This window comes from Rana temporaria, chromosome 1 (genome assembly GCF_905171775.1).
Source record: "Rana temporaria chromosome 1, aRanTem1.1, whole genome shotgun sequence".
Taxonomy (NCBI): domain Eukaryota; kingdom Metazoa; phylum Chordata; class Amphibia; order Anura; family Ranidae; genus Rana; species Rana temporaria.
The window spans coordinates 537,854,622-537,874,580 of NC_053489.1; the positions used below are offsets into that span (position 1 = coordinate 537,854,622).

Below are 19,959 nucleotides of genomic sequence, written 5' to 3' on the forward strand. Positions count from 1 at the left end.
GCCGCGAGTTATCACGGGATTTAGAAAGAACTTGCTTTTTTTTTAAAAAACATGCGGTTTAGTAATTATGCATATGAGGGTACAATTTTTTTTTTTTTTGGTGGGGGAGTGGATCTTGGGTGGGAGTTCCCACACTTTTTTCCCCAGGACTTAACCCCTGGCTGTAATGTAACAAAATAGGTAAAGGGCTTGGGGGTGAATACTTTTGCAAGGCACGGTATAACCACACCAATTTCTTTACATAGAATTTTCCTTTGGTATATGGACTTGTTTCTTTTAAGATTTTTCCAATTAGATTTTTGAATTGGTGCCAAACTTTTGAAAAAAGATCTTAAATTTCTTTATGAGGCGATTTGTTCACTTGAAAAAGGGGCAGCTTTTTTCCTTGATCACGTGTGTGGTTACAAATTATTTTGAGTTTGGCGCCACCACTTGTTAATCACACCCAGTAGTCAGCTCTGATGACCCTGTCACCCTAGTCCCTGCACCTAGCATGTAATGCGTCATTGAATCTGAACACCAGGTGCTCCAAATACAGCATTTCTCACCTGTGGCAACAAGTTTGAAAGACCTTCAGCTGGAGAAAAAGTCTACCTGACAAAATGTGCAGTTCTGCCCAAGAGAGGACTATGGTACTGCTCCTAAGGCCCCATACACAATATTAGATTTTCTGCAGATTTTTGTCTTCAGATTTACCAAAACCATGTAGTGCAAGGGCCTGCCTGATTGCATACAAATGAAAGGACGTAATGTTGGCTCAAACTTATGTTGCATAGACACGGTCACACAAAATTCCACCCGTCAAGAACGCGGTGACGTACAACACTACAACAAGCCGAGAAAAATGAAGTTCAATGATTCCGAGCATGCGTGTTTTTTTTGCGCGTCAGAAATTCCGACAGAAAAAGTCAGATGGAGCCTGCACACGGTTGGAATTTCTGACCAAAAGCTCACAAACTTTTCTTGTCAGAATTTCCGATCGTGTGTACGCGGCATAAGGGTAGTATATCAAGCACAACCACACCTTTTCAATAAAAGATCCAAGTCCATTACCTTATCTACACTATTACTGCAAGAGGATCAAGTTTGTTTCTCTAAAGCCTTGTACACATGATCAGATTATTGGACGAATTTTCCTCATTTTTTTTGTTGGGTGCTAGTCTCAAATCGAAAGTGAAGAGGGTACCCACCAGGGTACCCACCATCAGAAAATGTACTTTATTTCTGAGCATGCCTAGTTTTTTTTTTAGTTTTTTTTTGACAGAAAACCATACTAATGAAAACAAATTCAGACATTGTGGTCACATCAGACAACAATTTTGGAGCCTGTACATCCAGTTTTTGTCTGACAAAAATTCATAATTGGCTGTCAAAAGCAGACTACTAGAATGTTTTTAGTTATGTTGTAACATACAGAAGGCATATTTGTGTGTAAATGAATTAACATGATGTGGATAACCTTGAAAAAAATAATAAAATAAAGAATAAAAAAAAAAAAAAGCAGACTACCAACGATCAGAAAATTGGCAGATCGGACAAAATTTAAAAAAAAACTTTTCTGACCGTGTGTACATTTAGAATGGAACAACTTTTGATTGACATTGACTGGATTCTCATCAGACCAGATTATGATAGAGGAGTACAGCAATGAGATTAGTTAGATCAGTCAGCGCACAAGTGGGAACAAAATAAATAAAAACCACTCAGCCTTCACCTTGCAGTGGTGAGGGTCTGGGTTCTAATCTTGGCCAAGACACAAAGTGCACGTGTGAGCTGGCACATTTTGCATGTTGGTGGAATGTGCTACAGCCATTATAAAGATGCATCATTAATGTGGAGTATATTGTGTGTGTGTGTGTGTGTATATATATATATATATATATATATATATATATATATATATATATATATATATATATATATATATATATTGCAGATGCTCTATGGTTAACATGTAAACAGGAGTTAATTTTACAGTAAGTCATGAAGTTCCAGCTGCCAAGATTAGAACCCAGGTTCTCACCATTGCAAAGAGAAGGCTGAATATTGAGGAACTGGGTTCTAATCCTGACCAGGACACAATGTGCCTAAGTATGTGCCAACATGTGCTGGCAAATTATGCATGTTGGTGAAATGTGCTAAAGAAATAAGATGAATCATTCATGTGGCATATATTGTAATCAGTATTATTTTTAGCTGCAGATGCTCCACTGTGAACAGATTAATTGGGAGTTAAATGTACTTTATTGAGAGTCATGTAGTTCCAGCTGCAACTATGCCCACAGGTAATTCATAATTCAAGACAGTCATGGATTGGCTATTTAAAGACATGCAAGCACAAGGAAACCAGCTCTGATGACTAGGGTTTGCCCTTGAAACTAGATGGCAGGCAAGAGACAGCAGATGTACCGTATGCTCTCTACCCACTACAGGATTTCTTGTGCGCAGCAAGGTGCTAAGGACTGCACACCAGCCCAACAGGTGGGTATTCACCATAAGAACATACCCACAACTGTGAAAAGGCTTCCCTAACTCCAGCGCCGGATTGGAAATCCACCATATCAGGGAGAGTGAGGCTTTGGAGTCCAGACAAATCAGGCAGTCCATGGAATGAGCGTTTGTTCCATGCCTATCTCACACTGTGAATCCCCTGAAAATGAAGCAGAGCCCAAAAAAAAAAAAAAAGGGACAAATGGACCTTGATGAAAACACGAGGGGCTATGGAAAGGTATAGGGGTAAGGACTAGAGGTCGGCCGATATGGGTTTTTCTCTGGCCGATACCGATGCCAATATTTCAAAATTGGGGCGGCCGATGGCCGATATTTTAGGCCGTTATTTGATAGTTGGGGAGGAGGTTATTGTTTAGGGTGGAGAGGTGGAGTGGTGGAGTGCAGCCTATCGGTGTCCATCAATGCAGCTCACCAGTGTAGCCTATCAGTGTCCATCAGTGCCACCTCATTAGTGTCCACCAGTTCAGCCTGTCAGTGCACCCCTCATCAGTGCCTACCAGTTTAGCCCATTAGTGTCCATCAGTGCCACCTCATTAGTGCCCATCAGTGCCACCTCATAATTATTAAAAAATAAAAAAAATACAATCTTATTCATTTTAAGGAAGGGGGTACAGAGAGGTGGTTGTGGATGAGGGGGGTACAGAGGTGGCAGTAAAGCTACCTCTCTGTACCCCACTCCTCTACAGCCACCTCTCTCTGTACCCACCTCCTCCACAGCCATGTGTTGTGGAGAGGGGTGGATGGTGCTGGGCGTGGGTGGGGATGCATTGTGGAGAGGGGTGGGCGGGGATGCATTGTGAAGTGGGATGGATGGTGCTGGGCGTGGGTGGGGATGCGTTGCGGTGATGCATTGTGGAGAGGGGTCGTTGGGAATGCGTTGTGGAGAGGGATGGATGATGCTGGGCGTGGGTGGGGATGTGTTGTGGAGAGGGATGGATGGTGCTGGGCGTGGGTGGGGATGCGTTGTGGAGAGGGGTGGGTGGGGATGCATTGTGGAGTGGGATGGATGGTGCTGGGCATAGGTGGGGATGCATTGTGGTGATGCGTTGTGGAGAGGGATGGATGGTGCTGGGCGTGGGTGGGGATGTGTTGTGGAAAGGGATGGATGGTGCAGGGGATGCGTTGGAGTGGGGGTGGATGGTGCTGGGTGGGGATGAAGATGATTGTGTTGCATTGTGAAGATGTATGAGGATGACTGTGTGAGAGTTACATTGTGGAGATCCTTCTCACAATGTATCTAATTTCCACCCAAATTCATCCTCATCCATTTTCTCAATGCCAGCCTCAGCCAAGTTTCCCTTTTAAAAGGAGTTTTAATAAATTCTGCAGGGGGGGGGCACAGTAGCACATAATTTGGGCAACTTACCCTCCATACATGCTGGTATCATAATCCAATTCTATCTGCATGCACCTAATAGGCTAGGTGCATGCTGATGAGCTGATCAGCCAATCATTGTTTAGAACTTGATGTAATGCCAGCAGGCTCCGCCTCAGCAGGGAAGGAAGACATTCCTGCTGGGGGGAGTTACATTAGTCAGGCGGCAGTTGTAAGCCAATGATTGTTTGTTTCTCCCTGTCCCTAATACAGCAAGCCGAGGGGGCGGGGCACGGCTGGCGGCGCGATGCCAGTGAAATCTATGTCCCTTCTGTGGTGGCCGTGCAGATGGAGGAATCGGATACATGGGAGTGGGGTCAGTACTGCAGGGCAGGCGGCCATGCGGGCGGACACTTTACCTGCTAATTGGCCAATTCTTTCACAAAAATCGGCCGATGCCGATTTCACAAAAACGGCCAAATATCGGCCGACCGATATATCGGTCTACCTCTAGTAAGGACCCCTTGATTCAAAAGCTGTTGAGACAGCAGATCTGCCTACTATCACAGGGAAGAAGACATGTTTGAGATCATTAAGGGAGAAGAGGTAGAGTGTGAACAGTTTGAATTGGCCAGATCTACCACAGACACTGGCCATTTCTTAAAGAAGAAGTAAACATTATCTGCTGCATTTACCTATAGGTCGTGTAAATATCTCCTAAATATGTACAGTTTAGGAGAGATTTACCTTACATGCAGACAGTGACATCACCGCCGCATGCACTCTGAAGGAACAGCCACCGATGCCGTTCCTGCCAAGCCCTGTGCTGTGAACGGTGGCTCCCGCGCGCGGCTCAAACCAGTCACAGAGCTGGAGCCTGCAAACCCGGAAGCAAGACAGGTGAATGGAAGCAGTTGCATCATTGACATCACGGTGCTGGAACAGCTTGTGTTTAAAGGCAAGTTTCACATAATGTCCTAATATGCGATGCAGATTAGCACATTATGACCTTTACTTTGCAGGAAGGAAAATAAAAACCAGCCAGAGGTATACTAACGCTTTATTCACTTCAGCCCCGGAAAGTTTTACCCCAGTTCTGACCAGGCCAATATGGCACAGTGTTACTTTAACTGACAATTGCACGGTTGGATGACTCTGTACCCAAATAAAATGGATGTCCTTTTTCCCCCCACAAATAAGAGCTTTCTTTTTGGTGGTATTTGATCACCTCTTTTTTTATTTTTAGCAAAAAGACAAAGACAGACAATTTTGAAAAACAAATAAAAAATTATATATTTCACTTTCTGCTATAAAAAAAAACAACATGCAAAAAATAAAGAATGTAAAAAATCTAAATTTCAGTTTAGGCCAATTTGTATTCTGCTACATATTTTTGGTAAAAAATAAAAAAAAAATCCCAAAAAGGTGTATATTAATTAGTTTCCACAAAAGTTATAGCGTCTACAAACTGGGATAGATTTTTGGACTTTGTTTTTACTAGTAATTGTGGCGATCGGCGATTTTTAGCAGGATTACAACATTGCGGCAGACAACTCGGACACCAAGTGACACTTTTGGGGACCAGTGATACCAATACAGTGATCAGTGCTAAAATAAATGCACCGTCACTGTATAAATGACACTGAATGAATGAATGAATGAATGAATGAAAAACTTATATAGCGCGGCACATGCGAACTGAATCGCCTCTGGGCGCTGGTTGTTCGTGTCTCAAGACATCAGAAGAGCAGAGTTTTGATCTGCTTTCTGAAAGACAGGTGGTTTTGCTCCAACCGAATGCTGGTTGGTAAAGCATTCCATAGCCTGGGACCTTGGAAAGCAAACCTTCTTTCTCCTTTGGACTTGTATTTGGTTTTTGGAACCTTGACCAGATTTTGGTCGGTGGATCGCAGAATGCGGTTGGAATTGTGAGGTTTGATCTTGTCGCATAGATATCGCGGAGCCTTCCCATGGATGCACTTATGTGTCAGGCAGAGTGCTTTGAATGCAATTCTGTCTTTCACTGGCAACCAGTGAAGGGATCTCAGTGAAGGTGAGATTGATTCCCATGATTTTTTCCCAGTCACAAGTCTTGCGGCCGTATTCTGTACGACTTGTAGACGAGCGATTTGGTACTTAGGGAGCCCGAGGTAGAGGGCATTTGCATAGTCCAGTCTGGAATTCACAATTGTTCCCACCACGACTGCTACGTCTTCTTTGGGGATAAATGGAATAAGTCTGCGAAGTAGGCGCATCAAATGGTGCGATCCGCTGACTACTGACCCTATTTGTGCGTCCATTGTCATGAAGGTGTCAAAAGTGACTCCTAGACTTTTGACTTTGGAGCTAGGGGAGATGATTTGTCCCAGAATGGGCGGTGGTATCCAGTTTGTTGCCAGTTGACTCTTCCGGCGTGAAACATAAAAAGTTCTGTTTTAGAGCTATTGAGTTTAAGATAACTCTTAGTCATCCAGTTTTCTATTGAAGAGAGACATTTCTCTAATCTCAGATGATGATCCTTTTTGTTGCAGATGCGAAAATACAGTTGCGTGCCGTCTGCATAAGAGTGATAGAGTAGTTCTTGGCTACTGATAATATCAAAAAGAGGACGAAGATAGATGTTGAACAGCACCGGAAGGGGTTAACATCAGGGACAAAGGGTTAACGGTGTTCCCCAAATGTGCTTTCTAAAGCCTCGTACTCACCATCTGATTGTTGGACAACAGAGCGTCGGATTTATCAAAAGGGCATTTTGTCTAGCATACCAACGATACGCAAATTGTCATTTGACAAACACGAACATAGTGCCGTACTACGAGGAAGGTCATTTCTCAAGCGCTACGCTTTGGGCCCCTTCTGCTAATTTCGTGTTAGAAGTTTGGTGAACATTGATTCGTGATTTTCAGAGGGTACAAAACAAATGCCTTTTAAAATACGTAGTTATGCCAAACATCAGTACCACCAGCAAAGCAGCTTCATTATTATCCCATTAAAGAAGAAGAGAATTTTGGACATTTCATCAATTGCCACGTCACAAATGTTAACTCCAGATTACCAACAGTAGTTTACCAGGCCAAACTCTTCCCAGTCATTCTGAGCATGCGTGTTTGTACTTTCGACTTGTGCGACGGATTTCTGTACTGACCAATCTGAAAATCAGACGTTGAGCTCACATCAGACAAAAGTTTTATAGCTTTTACATCATACAAAAGCTGGATGTGCAAGCTAAAGCGTCTGTCGAATGCACCGTACCAACGATCCGAAAATACGCACACAGCTCGTCTTCAGACTTTCCCCTTCTGATTTTCGTATGTGTGTACGAGGCCTTACTGTGCTGGGGATAGACTGACTCAAGGAAGAGACATCTGTTTCTGATTAGCAGGAATCACAGATCTCTCCTCCTCTCGCTGACAGAATGATGGTCTGCCTCATTTACCTAGTCAGGCGGCCGTTCTGTCTCTCCAGAGAAAGATCACCGGACCCGCTGATTGGCACGAGCACCCCAGAGCCGATGGAGAAAATCACATACAGGTACATGATTTTGCACTAAAGGGCCGCCTTGCTGCAGTATACATGAGGCTGTTAAGCGATTAAAAAAAAAAAAACTTTCCTCAATGGGAGATCATTGGGCAAAACTCATGGGTAAGTAGACTCAGGTTGCTCCAATACTAAAGATCAGCATAGCAATAAAGTCTCTGAGAGTCGAGACTTCTGTAGCAGGAATAGCATGTAGGACATGTCGGGCACGTAGGATCATGTCTGACTCATAGGCAAAATTAAAGACTAATGCCAGAGGGCAGAAGTGGACGACTGACACATGTACTCTAAGGCAGTGTTTCTCAACTCCAGTCCTCAAGGCACACCAACAGGTCATGTTTTCAGGATTTCCCTCAATTGAAACAGCTGTGGTAATTACTAAGGCAGTGAAACTGAACGAATCACCTGTGCAAAATAATGGAAAACCTGAAAACATGACCTGTTGGGGCGCCTTGAGGACTGGAGTTGAGAAACACTGCTCTAAGGCCTCAACAGGATCAGAATATCTGCCCATAAACTTACAATTTCTAGACAGGAAGGATGAGATGAGCGTGGCTAAAAGGTTCTGTTGAACAGATGTATACCGGGCTATTAAGACCATCTGATCCCTTTGTGAATAAAATGTCACCTTATGGGGTAGTCATGAATTCCACACAGCAGTGGTCCAAGATGCCCCAGTGCATTCACCTGACCCCATGTGGTATGCATACGCATGCAGGATTATTCAGAAACCGGGCTATGTACGAAGCAGAACACCAGGCTCTGTACCTGTGGTTTATTCCACATGCTACACTATGTGCCAAGAAAGAATGTTCAACGCAGGATCCAGTGCAAAGCAACATTAAAGGCTGTCCCAAATCTTTCACTAGGCGGAGTCTGGGTATGGTCCACAAGCACTCTGGGGAGTCCACCCATATGGAAGCTGCAAGGGAAGAGGTCCATCACCTAAAGACACAAGCAAAAAAATTGGGGCTAGCTCGGATTGGGAAAGCTGTATATAACTCAGACTCAACAAAGCATGTGACCTGTACTGTATGATCAGGAAATATAGACCGCTACACAGTAGAGTTTTATTTATATGTAGCCGTAGCATAATTATCAAGTTAAATTGAGGTACCTCATGTTCCATACTATGCAACTCTGCTTTTGGTTGATCAACTTAATGGTTTAGTACAGAAATGCTTTTAGCACCAAGTATACATTCAAGTGGTTGTAAATTCTCTCCTATACCCAGTGAAGTGAATAGCTTCAGGTGTTACAGATGTAAAACAGATCTTCCCACATAAGTTTTACTTATTTATCTGCAGTCATCTCTTCAAAATTGCAGATTTGTGATAAAATTCTTCTGTGTCTGTGAGGAGCAGAGAGGAGGGGGTGGAGAGCTGCAGTTTTTGTGTGAGAGCTGAGTGGAGGAAAGGGAAACACACCCCCTTCACACACTACACAGGAACAAAGTAAGGATACAGAGCCATGTTCTAAATAGACAAGCTGTGTGCAGAGTTCTATCCCACCTACACAAATTTATCTCATGTGTCAGAAAAACTTTTCAGAAGTGACTCATGCCAAGATGAACAAAGCACCAGAGAGAAATTACACTTACAACTTCTGAGATAGACAGTTAAACACTACAGATATGTGCTTTGTTCGGATTTCATTACTGAGGTTTACAACCAACTTAATCTGAATTGCAACACAATCTATATGTGACGCAGGCTATTGGGGGGGGCAGTTATTAATGCTCCAAAAGAAGAAATCTCTAAAAAGAATATAGAAGGAGAGACCACCTATACATTTTATTATTTTTTTCCAGATTCACTTTATGCAATACGCAAATAATCTTCTGTTACAAAAAAACACATACAAATATATTTGTATACCAGAATATTTTGCAAACACATTTTTACAATACATTTTCCTATGTTACAATAATGCAAGTATGATGGAAGTAAAATGTCCTCCAGGTATGGAAACGTTGTCTTTTCTAAATAGAATACTCTGTAAAAATAGCAGGTTGCCAAGATACCCACCAGAAACTATCCAGTACTGTATAAGCTATAAACAACTGCAGATAGATTTGATTTATAGTTTTTGAAGGAATAGATCCTCTTATTTGTGGTTTGTGTCCCCATCAAGGACATTTACCCTAAATTTACTGTAAGAGTAGAAAGTGATGAGAGAAAATCCAGTTGGTAAACTGATACAATTTTTTTTTTACAGTAAAAATGCACGCGGGTTAAAATTGTCCGATCATTACGGTGACTTCCAGTCCCCCTGATAGATGATTTTCCTGCTAAACAGGGACAGGTAGAGATAAAATATGGCCAACAATATCATGGACAGTATTTATTTCCCGAGATTATAACAAAAAAAAAATGTCTGCAATTTGGCTTTAACAGAAAGTCATTGTTCAGTGTTATTGTTTAAATACAAAATCTGATTTTATAAGATTACAAAATTAGACAATTCCTTTAAACCACTTTGATGCTATTTACATGTATTAAAAAAAAAATATATACGAAGAAAAAACTCTATAAAAATCTCATAGAATCTTGCTAATGATGGCAGTTAACAAGTACCAAGCACTTTTCAGTTCAGGAATTAGAATAGTTTGACTCTCCCTGGTGGGGATGGGGAGGGGGAGGGGGTGGAGGTGGTGGTGGTGGGGGTTGATGGTAATTCTGCATATAGGAAAAATGCATGTTTTGTTCAGGCCAAACCATGTTCGGAGGAGGAAAAGGAGGAGTAGGATAATTCTGCATATTTTGATAGTGTTCATAGAAATGGGGAGGTGGAGGTTGGTGACCATTATTTGCATAGGTCATAGAATAATCCTGAACACCAGTATTATGGTAGGCGTATTGCTGGTGCATCTGTGGTCCCTGGAACTGCGGTGGAAAGTACTGCTCTTGACGTTGTCTGTATGTATTTACATGCATGCGAGAACCTTGCCCACTGGAGAAGCGTGGTGCAGAACCATTTCTTGAGTAGGGTCTTGAAAATTTCTGGCCCCCATAATTCTGGTTAGACTCCTGGGAAGATGCTGTTTTAAGAAAAAAAAAAAAACACACCTTAATGTAAACAATATTTTAGGAATGTGAGTTTAAAAACGTAACTACCATGTCAGAATTTTTGAACTGCATGCTTCAACATACCACCAACAGTACACAGACTCCACACGTCTAGGAAAGAACATCTGGAGTGTATAGTGAACCACCAATTACACAAGTTTTTTTGGCAGGCAAACTGAAAAGGGTTTTAAGCCGTTATCTTGAAGGGAACCCATGGGGACAGAAATATAAGTTCTGTTACAGTGGTTTTTCTTTTTAAAAAAGGGGGAGGCTCTGGAGCATCACTACTCAGTCACTGGCCTTAAAGGAAAGAGCTCAGATTTTACAAGCTGCAAAATTGTTCCAAGTTAGGCCCCTTTCACACTGGGTGCAGGAGGTATCTTTAGTGCCGCTATACATTGCTTTCAATGGGAAGGAGCGGTGGAGGAGCGGTAAACACCCCGCTGCTTCACCGCTCCAAAGATACGGCTAGCAGGACATTTGGAGCGGTCCTGCTAGCGCACCGCTTCTGTGTGAAAGCTTTAGGGCTTTCACACTGAAGACTGCAGGGCAGGATTTTTTCAGGCAGTATTTAGGTGCCATTTTTAGTGCTCTACCGCCTGAAAAACAGGTCAGTGTGAAAGGGGACTTACTGTCTTGTTAGGTAGACAAACAAAATGTGAATGTCCAATCAATTTGGAAACCACACCTTTAAAACCAAATAACTGTGCTACCTGTGTTTCTAACTGAAACAATTCTCTCCAAGTTCAAAAGATCATTTGTTAGCTACCAGGATTAAACACAGCTACAGACAAGCAGCATCTGTCACAGCCTAGAGGCGCTGCCTCACTCCCCTTCTGAGAGAGTTGATCGCTGGACTGATTACAAACATGATCCTGTTAAGGTGTATATGTAGTGTTGAGCAGATGATCATTTTCTTACTCTCCACCATAGGAGCCTTCCTGGACAGCAAAGCGCAATGATTACTGCTAGCGGCTATAGCTTTCCCTACAGTAAATGGAATGTAGTAAATCCAATAGGCTTGTTGGACCCAAGTCGACTTATGGATCCGCCTAGCCATACCTGGATTGAATCTCAGCCATTCCTTGCTGAACCGGACAAAATTCGATTTATGTAGTGCTGGCCTTACTTTAGTGAGTGTAACTCCTATTAAGTGTTTATTATGCTTTTACTTTACTACGAAAGCCCTCCTGCGCTGTGGTTTTTCCACTGTTATTCAGACACTTTTTATGGTCATTTCTGCAATGGTTTCCAGTGTTGCTGCCAGCAACTTCAAAATACTTGTTTTTTCTTAACCACTTCCCATCCCAGCCATTGTAATAGGACAGCCGCAGGAACACTCTGTCAGTCCGGAGGGCTGTCATATGATGTCCTTGGCTTCCCGGTGTTGTAGGTGGCGCGTGCCCGCCGCATCATTTGGGAGCAGAGGCGCGTGCCCGGCGGCTGCTATGGGCACCTGCGATTGCTCGCTACAGAGCAGGAACGAGCATGTGTGTATAAACACACAGATCCATGTCTTGTCAGGGGAGAGGTGACCAATCGTGTGTTCCTGGTATATAGGAACACCGATCAATCATCTTCCTTAGTCAGTCCCCACCCCCCACAGTTAGAATGACTCCCTAGGTAACACAATTAACCCCTTGATTGCCCCCTTAGTGTTAACCCCTTCCTGGCCAGTGACATTTACACAGTAATCAGTGCATATTTATAGCACTGATAGCTGTATAATTAACAGTGGTCCCAAAATAGTGTCAAAAGTGTCCGATCTGTCTGCCGCAACGTCACACTCCTGATGAAAATCACAGATCGCTGCCATTAGTAGCAAAAAAAAAATACTAAAAATGCCATAAATCAATAACCTATTTTGTAGGCACTACTCAATCAATATGCACCTATTGCAATTTTTTTTTTTACCAAAAATATGTAGAATATATATAGGCCTAAAAAGTGAGGGAAAAAATGTTTAAAGCTTTATTTGGGGGGGGGGGGGGGGAAATTATCAAAATTTCATTTGGGTACAACGGCGCACGACCACGCAATTGTCATTCAAAAATTACAAAGCTTAAAATGGGTCTGGGCACAAAGGGGGTGAAAATGCCCTGTATTGAAGCGGTTAAACTGGGACAAAGTATACACATATAATAGGTTTTCCATTGTTAATAAAATATGGGTTTCCAAGATTTGAAATTAAATTGCATTCTGTTTTTATGTCAATTTTAAACCTACCTGTCCTGCTCCTAGTGCTGGCAATCTCTGCATTTGGGAGATACCACTGTCTAAAGAATCTTTCGCACCCTACACTTGCTGGGGGGGTGGGATGCCTGGGATCCCTACTGCACTCTGCGGTTCCATCCACTGACCTTTCACTAAATATAAAGGCTGTCAGGTGGAACAGCTGAGGAACAGGTATCTGACAGACCCAGAAGTGTTTCTGATGCAGGTTTTTTTTTTACCAGGGGTTATCAGCAGCATGGGCACAGTGATAGGCAAGTACTGTACTAAATCCTTTTTTCCGTGAATCTTTCTAAAACATTTGTATTCCTGGCATACAAATATAGCTCTATGACAAACTGATAATATAATCTGAAACTGTCAAAACGACACTTTAGTTGGATGTCACAGAAAATTAAACAGACATGGTGGCAAGTCTCTATAACAGCGTGAAAGCTACAGTTTTCATCCTTACTGTGTTCCCTGTATCATTTCTATATCTAAGAGTGCATGGCACATATTTGCATATTCGCAACGTATAGAATAGTCCAAGAAAAAAACATTTTTTTATCCCTAACAATCAGCAGGTTAGTGTCACACAAACAAGGTATGAGTTACTGAAAATATATTTTAACCGCTTCAGCCCCGGACCATTTTGGTGATCAAAGACCAGACCACTGACAATTACGCAGCCGTGCGACGTGGCTCCCAAACAAAATTAATGTCCTTTTATTCCCACAAATAGAGCTTTTTGGTGGTATTTGATCACCTCTGCGATTATTTTTTTTGCGCTAAAAACAAAAAAGTGACAATTTTGGAAAAAAAATATGCAATATTTTTATTTTTGCTATAATAAATATCCCCCAAAAAAATATTAAAAAAACTTTTTTTCCCCCACAGTTTAGGCCGATATGTAAAAAAATAAGCGTTGATTGGTTTGCGCAAAACAGCTTCTACAAAATAGGGGACTGTTTTATGGCATTTTTAATAATTATTTTTTACTAGTTATGGTGGCGATCAGCGATTTTTATTGTGACTGCGACATTATGGAGGACACATCAGACACTTAACACCATTTTGGGACCATTATCATTTTTGGGGGTTAACCACTAGGTGGCGATGCAGGAGTTAAAGGGGTTGTAAAGGTAAAAAAATTAAAAAATTCCCTAAAAAGCTTCCTTTACCTTAGTGCAGTCCTCCTTCACTTACCTCATCCTTTGATTTAGCTTTTAAATGTCTTTATTTCTCCTGAGAAATCCTCACTTCCTGTTCTTCTGTCTGTAACTCCACACAGTAATGTGAGGCTTTCTCCCTGGTGTGGAGAAAGCCTCTTGAGGGGGGAGGGGGCGAGCAGGCAAGTCAGAACACTCTTAGTGGGCATCCTGACACTCCTGCTCACCCCCTCCCCCCTCAAGAGGTTTTCTCCACATCAGGGAGAAAGCCTCACATTAATGTGTGAAGTTACAGACAGAAGAAGAACATGGAGTGAGGATTTCTCAGAAGAAATAAGGACATTTAAAAGAAAAATGGAAGGATGAGGTAAGTGAAGGAGGACTGCACTAAGGTAAAGGAAGCTATTTAGTTTTTTTTTTCACCTTTACAACCCCTTTAAGTGTTCCCTAGGAAGTGATTCTTACTGTTAGGGGGCGTGGCTACACGTGTCACGCCAATGATGACCTTTCCCGATCATGGGGAACGGTCATCAGTGACAGTGTCACTAGGCAGAATAGGGCAATGCCTTGTTTACAAAGGCATTCCCCTGTTCTGGCCTTTTCGACCGCAATCGCGGGACTCTCAGGAACATTGAGTTCCTGGGACCCGCGGCCGCACTCGCGAGGCACATGGCGGGTGCGCGCCCCCCACTGAACAGCAGATTTAAAGGAACGTACCTGTGCGCCAATCTGCCTGCCTGTGCCATGTTGTCGACGTAAATAGTCGTGCTGCGGTTGGCAAGTGGTTAAATGGTACATATTAATATGCACAGAAAAATCACCCATTTAAATATGAATTTGTACAAACAGATTAAAAAATGTATCATTTAAATGTGTCACATTATGTAGTTACCATAGCAATATGACATCTATGCACAACTTTCTATTTTAAAATACTCATATTCCAGATGACAAGGCTGTTTTCCTGTCAAGATTTTCTTTTCCATTTAAAACACACAAGACAAAGCTTTCTTGAATTGCATGATGGGTAAATTAATTTCAAAGAAAAGCAATATGTAAACTTATGGATGGACTTGAAGAAGAAATTATGCATTGGTTAACTTAATTGTTTAATAAAAATGTTAAAGGCATCTTTAGATTCATCTCTCTAGACATAGGAAGCCATATAATTGTAGGGAAAACCTACTGATGGTAACAGTTTACAGAAAAACATTGTTTTTTTCAAAGCCATGTGAATTTTATCTACGTACAATCTTTTTCTAGGTTAAGCTTTTACAGATTGTTGTATGTATTAGTTTGTTTATTGCATGCTGGAGCTGGCCAATAGACATGCTATGGGACAGAAATTTTAATTTAGCAGTTCTTTGCTAAAGGCCCTGACAGCTAGTCCTATACAGTATATAAAAAATTCCACTACAGGAAGAATCTACAAATTTGTACCCAATGCATCATCATAATGCTGTATTCGCAGAGCTGTTGGAACAATTCACTGCTCTGGCAGCTGTCCATTGCCGACTGTGGTGCCCATTTTAGCCCATCACATGGCTCCTTTTTTTGTAAAACTTACAAAGTGACAAAGTGTACACTTCATTCATGGCAATGTACAACAGTGCGCTACATTGCTTGTTCCTAAATACAGTACTTAAAGCGATTGTACAGGCAGAAGGTTTTTTAACTTAATGGATTCTATGCATAAACATAAAAAACCTGAGTGCAGCAGCCTGCCCCCCACAGCCCCTCTCTTACCTGAGCCCCAACAAGATCCAGCGATTTTGTAGGAGTGTCTCGTCTGCTGGGACTCCCCACCCCTCATTGGCTGAGACAGCAGCGTGTCACCATTGCCTCCCGCTGCTGTTGATCAAAGTCAATCAGCCAATGAGAAAAGAAAGGGGGTGGGGCCTGGTCGCGGCTCCCACGTCTGAATGGACACAGGGAGAGCCATAGCAAGCTGCTTTCTGTGGGGGCATTCAACAAGAGGGAGGGGCCAGGAGCTAGGAAGAGGGACCTGAGAAGAGGAGGAACAGGGCTGCTCTGTGCAAAACCAGAACACAAAGCAGGTAAGTAGAACAGGCTTTTTTTTGGGGGTTAAAAAATAACAAAACAGAAGACTTTGTCATTTCAAATTTGCAAACAATCAAATACCTCCTCCTCCTCAGCCCCACCAAATTTGTTTGCTAGTTTATAAAAGGCAGTTAACAGAAATACACACATTGTAAGTACTTTAATGAGACATACAATTTTTTTTAAAGTTACTGCAACACTTACTTGATTTCTCATTTTCGGGTTTTTGCTTCTTTTTTGCTTCTTTTTGGGATTTCTTCTTCTGCTTTGCTGCTTTTTCCTTTTCATCATCACTGTAATCCAATGCCTACAGAAAATAAAAATGGCTGCATAAAAAAAAGTATTTCTCCCCCCACCAACATCACCACAGATAGGCATTCAAAAAACACACACAACAGGGTACGCATTAGGCCCAATGAGTGGAAATAACAAGGAGGGTAACTTTCAGAGCACACACAATTTCAAACTTAGATTTGTGTGGGCCAATGAATAAATTACCTATGGTGTTGTACACTAGTGAGTGGCAAATTGAATTACCAGTAATTTGGCAATCAACTGCTTAAAACTGGGCTTCTCTGAATTTGGTGCATACTTTCCTGACTCATTTATCTATTAAAAGAAGTCTACAATCGGAAGTAAAATTTTATTCGAATTAACGATTGGCCAATTTTCGGATCGTTCGTACGTACGGTGTTTGACAGGCAATGCAGACTAACATTTTTGTCGTACATGAACTCAACGTCCGATTTTGTTTAATTGGCAGGTTTTCATCCGAATAAATAAAAAAATCGTAAGAGCAAGGACTACGCATGCTCAGGAAGGAAAGAATACATTCAAAACTATTCAACGCATTACGTCACTTGTGAAGTTGTATTCTGTCATATGAGAATTTTCTTATGGCGGGTAACCTCGCCACTTTCGACATGAGACTAGCATGCAACAAAAAACAAACAAAACGTTGTCTGAAAATCTGATCGTATGTACGAGGCTTTAGGACGCGTTTAGAAAAAATGGACTAGGAGTGACCCATAGTCCAGGAAAAGCTGGTTTAAATATTTGCAATTGCCTGAAAATTGGATATTCTCAGAATTAAAAAAAAAAAAAAAAAAAAAAAAAAGTCTTCAATGATCAACATGCCACACATCTCCAAGGCTTCCCATTGGCAAGAATCCCCCTTTGCTGGCCATGTAACCAGGACGGCTATGGACAAAGCAAGTTTTCTAAAAGTTTTAAAGAAAAACTATAGGCTTTTCAATACTTTACATGTAGATGTATATTATTACACATGTTAATTTATACTAAGATCCTATTTCTATACTATATTTACAAAGTCATGATTTACCGTATATGGTTGGTGAATAAGATGACTTTTTAACCTTAAAAACCATCCCCCAAATATCAGGGTCTTGTCTTTTACGCAGAGTATAAAATGTGAACCTTAAATCCTGGGATGTACGGGACGTTGCCAACGTGGATGAAAGATGTAAGGGTCTGTCAGGAGTCCAGAAACTCATTGACCTTTTACACACACACACTAATTACAGGAAAACCGATCACAGGTGAGGATGGTTACCTTTAATAGCCATTCAAACCCCTTTGTGTCAACTTGTGTGCATGTTATCAGGCCAAAATCGCCAGGGTATGTAAACGTTTGATCAGGGTAATTTGGGTAGTTTCTGTTGCGATTATGATTTAAAAAGAGTAAACATAGTTGATTGATAATAAATGGCTTCAGCCAAACACTAACCACAAGTGAAAGAAAAGTTGTTGGGTTATTCATATTCTCTGAAAAATGGTAATGAAATCATAAAATTCTGCCAGGATATGTAAACTTATGAGCACAGCTGTATGTACATGGGAGCAGCTATAGTTGTACATCACATTCCCTTATCTTACAGAAGTCTGCCTGAATGAGAGTTTAATTAGACATTTGTTTTGGTGACAGATTTACTGTAAATTACAGAAATTAGGTGAGCAGTCAATGCCCAGCTCCTTAGTATATATATGTTTTTAATTTACCTCAGCTGGTGGTTCTTGATCATTCGTCCAAGAAGCATCAGACCCCTTATCTCTGCAAAAGAAAAATAAATAAAAACACATAAAATGTAAATCATTGTTTCCAGAGATGTATATAAAACATGAAAATTGTGAAATACATGTGTATAAAATTAAAAAGACAAGAAAAGCAAACCGTAACCAATGAAAGTTCAGAAGACCCTCCCACTACCAAAACACTGGTCAGTCCTGGCAACCAATCACTAACTTGTTATGAAAAGTCAACTACGGCAGCTCCCACTCCTGCTTTGGGGAATGGGGATGCAGACACTGCTTTCAGAGGATAGATGACACACTTTGTGGGGGGCACAAGACATTGCTATTGGGGGGGGGGGGCAGAGGACACTACAATAGGTAGGGGAAAGTTGAACTGGAGCAGAACACACTGTATTGAAGGGGGGTGGGGGCAGAGGACACTACACACTGTGTTCTTCATGCCGTCTTTTTATTAGAAGCTTGATAGGTCTTTTTATTTCCAGAAATCCCCACTCACTCAACCTACATTCACCTCCTCCCTTTGATTTTCCCCCATGTTGTTCAGGTAGATCTCAACCTCTGAAGGGTTCTCTACCCCTGACCTAGATCTGAGCGGAAATTTTCCTTCTCCAATCTCCCCCCACCCCCCTGGAAACCTCAGGGAAACGTCACAACCAGCTGCCCTTGCTTGCACCAGGGACTGCAGACTGGTGAAGAAATCAGCTCGGGTGAGGACGCCAATGGATCCTTAGACAAGTGAGTGACTAAAGTCAGCAGCTACAGTTTTTTTTTTTTTTTTTTTTTACAAAAAGTCTGAAGAACCCCCTCTCATTTTTTAGGTTTGTGCCCACAAAATGGAGATAAAGACTCTACAAAATTATGGAAAATTTGCTAGACAGCTGTAAAAATTTTGGCACCCGAAGCAGAGCTATCGATTGGCTCTCTGGTGCTACCGCCACCATCTTCGGTGAGGGAATCAGGAAGTGAAGCCTTGCCGTCTCACTTCCTGGTTCCCTACTGCCCATGCACGAGTCGCGCTGCGCGATCTGAATGGTCCCTGCTGTCTTCTGAGACGTGTGTGTGTGTATGGGGAGGGGGGGGGGCGGAAGTGGCGTAGATACCCGCAGATAATGCAGTTCTCTATGACCGAAAGTGGGAGCAAATACCTGTATTAAACAGGTATCTGCTCCCCCCTGAAAGGTGCCAAATGTGACAACGGAAGGGGGGGGGGTTCCGAAAAGCGGAAGTTCCATTTTTGGACGGAACTCCGCTTTAAGAGCCAGAAATGGCTTCTCAACCCATAAAATTTAAATTTGCGATCCACAGTTCTAATAAGAGGGATGGATATAACAGAACTCCAAGCAGAGTCCAAGGTTTCCATACCTGGGAGATGTGTTATGGCAATAAGGAGTAAGAGATAATAAAGCAGACCTCACCACATAGCGAGGAAAAGCGTTTTAGTGACCCAGAGTGAGGGGGGTGGGTGGAGAAAAACAAAAACACAAGCACAAAAACACACACACAAAAAGAGGCCACCAGCAGTAGGCAAAGAGAATGGAGGGGCAACCAAGAAGTGGCCATGAGAGTGTTCCTGGACATCTGAACATGGGACCAGACAGACACAATGCTATTAAGTGGTTTATGGAAAAATATCCTGCTTTATGGGTAATAGAAAACAGCAATAGAGACTGTGTACCTCTCTGAAACAGTGAAACAATGGTTCAGGACCTCTCTACTCCAAGTTGGAGAAAATGTCAGTAAAACTTTTATGCTACCAGAAAAAACCCCCTTCAAATAAAATTCTCCTACTTTTGACAATCACGATCGAATGTGTGTGCATTTTTGTTCTTCACAACAGTAGTAATGCCCCGTACACCCGATCCGTAAATTGGACGACAGATCGTCCGACTTTTTTCGCTTACTAGTCGCAAGTAGAAATTTAATAGTTTACTTTAATAGGTTACTAAAGTCACAAAAATTCTCGTACGACAGAAAAAAAGAAAAATTCTAAGGGAAGTAATGCGTTTTCGGATGACAACTGTACTGACTAAAA

The 19,959-nt window shown here is 41.9% G+C and overlaps 1 protein-coding gene across 2 annotated transcripts in view; it reads right to left on the minus strand.

The window, feature by feature from the left end:
• Nucleotides 1–9,131: 9,131 nt before the first annotated feature.
• The window catches only part of NAF1 (nuclear assembly factor 1 ribonucleoprotein), a 73,033-nt gene continuing 62,205 nt past the window's right edge, over nt 9,132–19,959 (minus strand). For both annotated transcript variants that reach the window (XM_040332644.1, XM_040332654.1), the window contains exons 7-9: nt 17,895–17,946; nt 16,080–16,182; nt 9,132–10,403 (exon numbers count right to left, since the gene is read on the minus strand). In XM_040332644.1, coding sequence (XP_040188578.1) covers nt 9,955–10,403; nt 16,080–16,182; nt 17,895–17,946 — 604 coding nt within the window. In that variant the 3' untranslated portion in view covers nt 9,132–9,954. The remainder of the gene's footprint in view (nt 10,404–16,079; nt 16,183–17,894; nt 17,947–19,959) is intronic.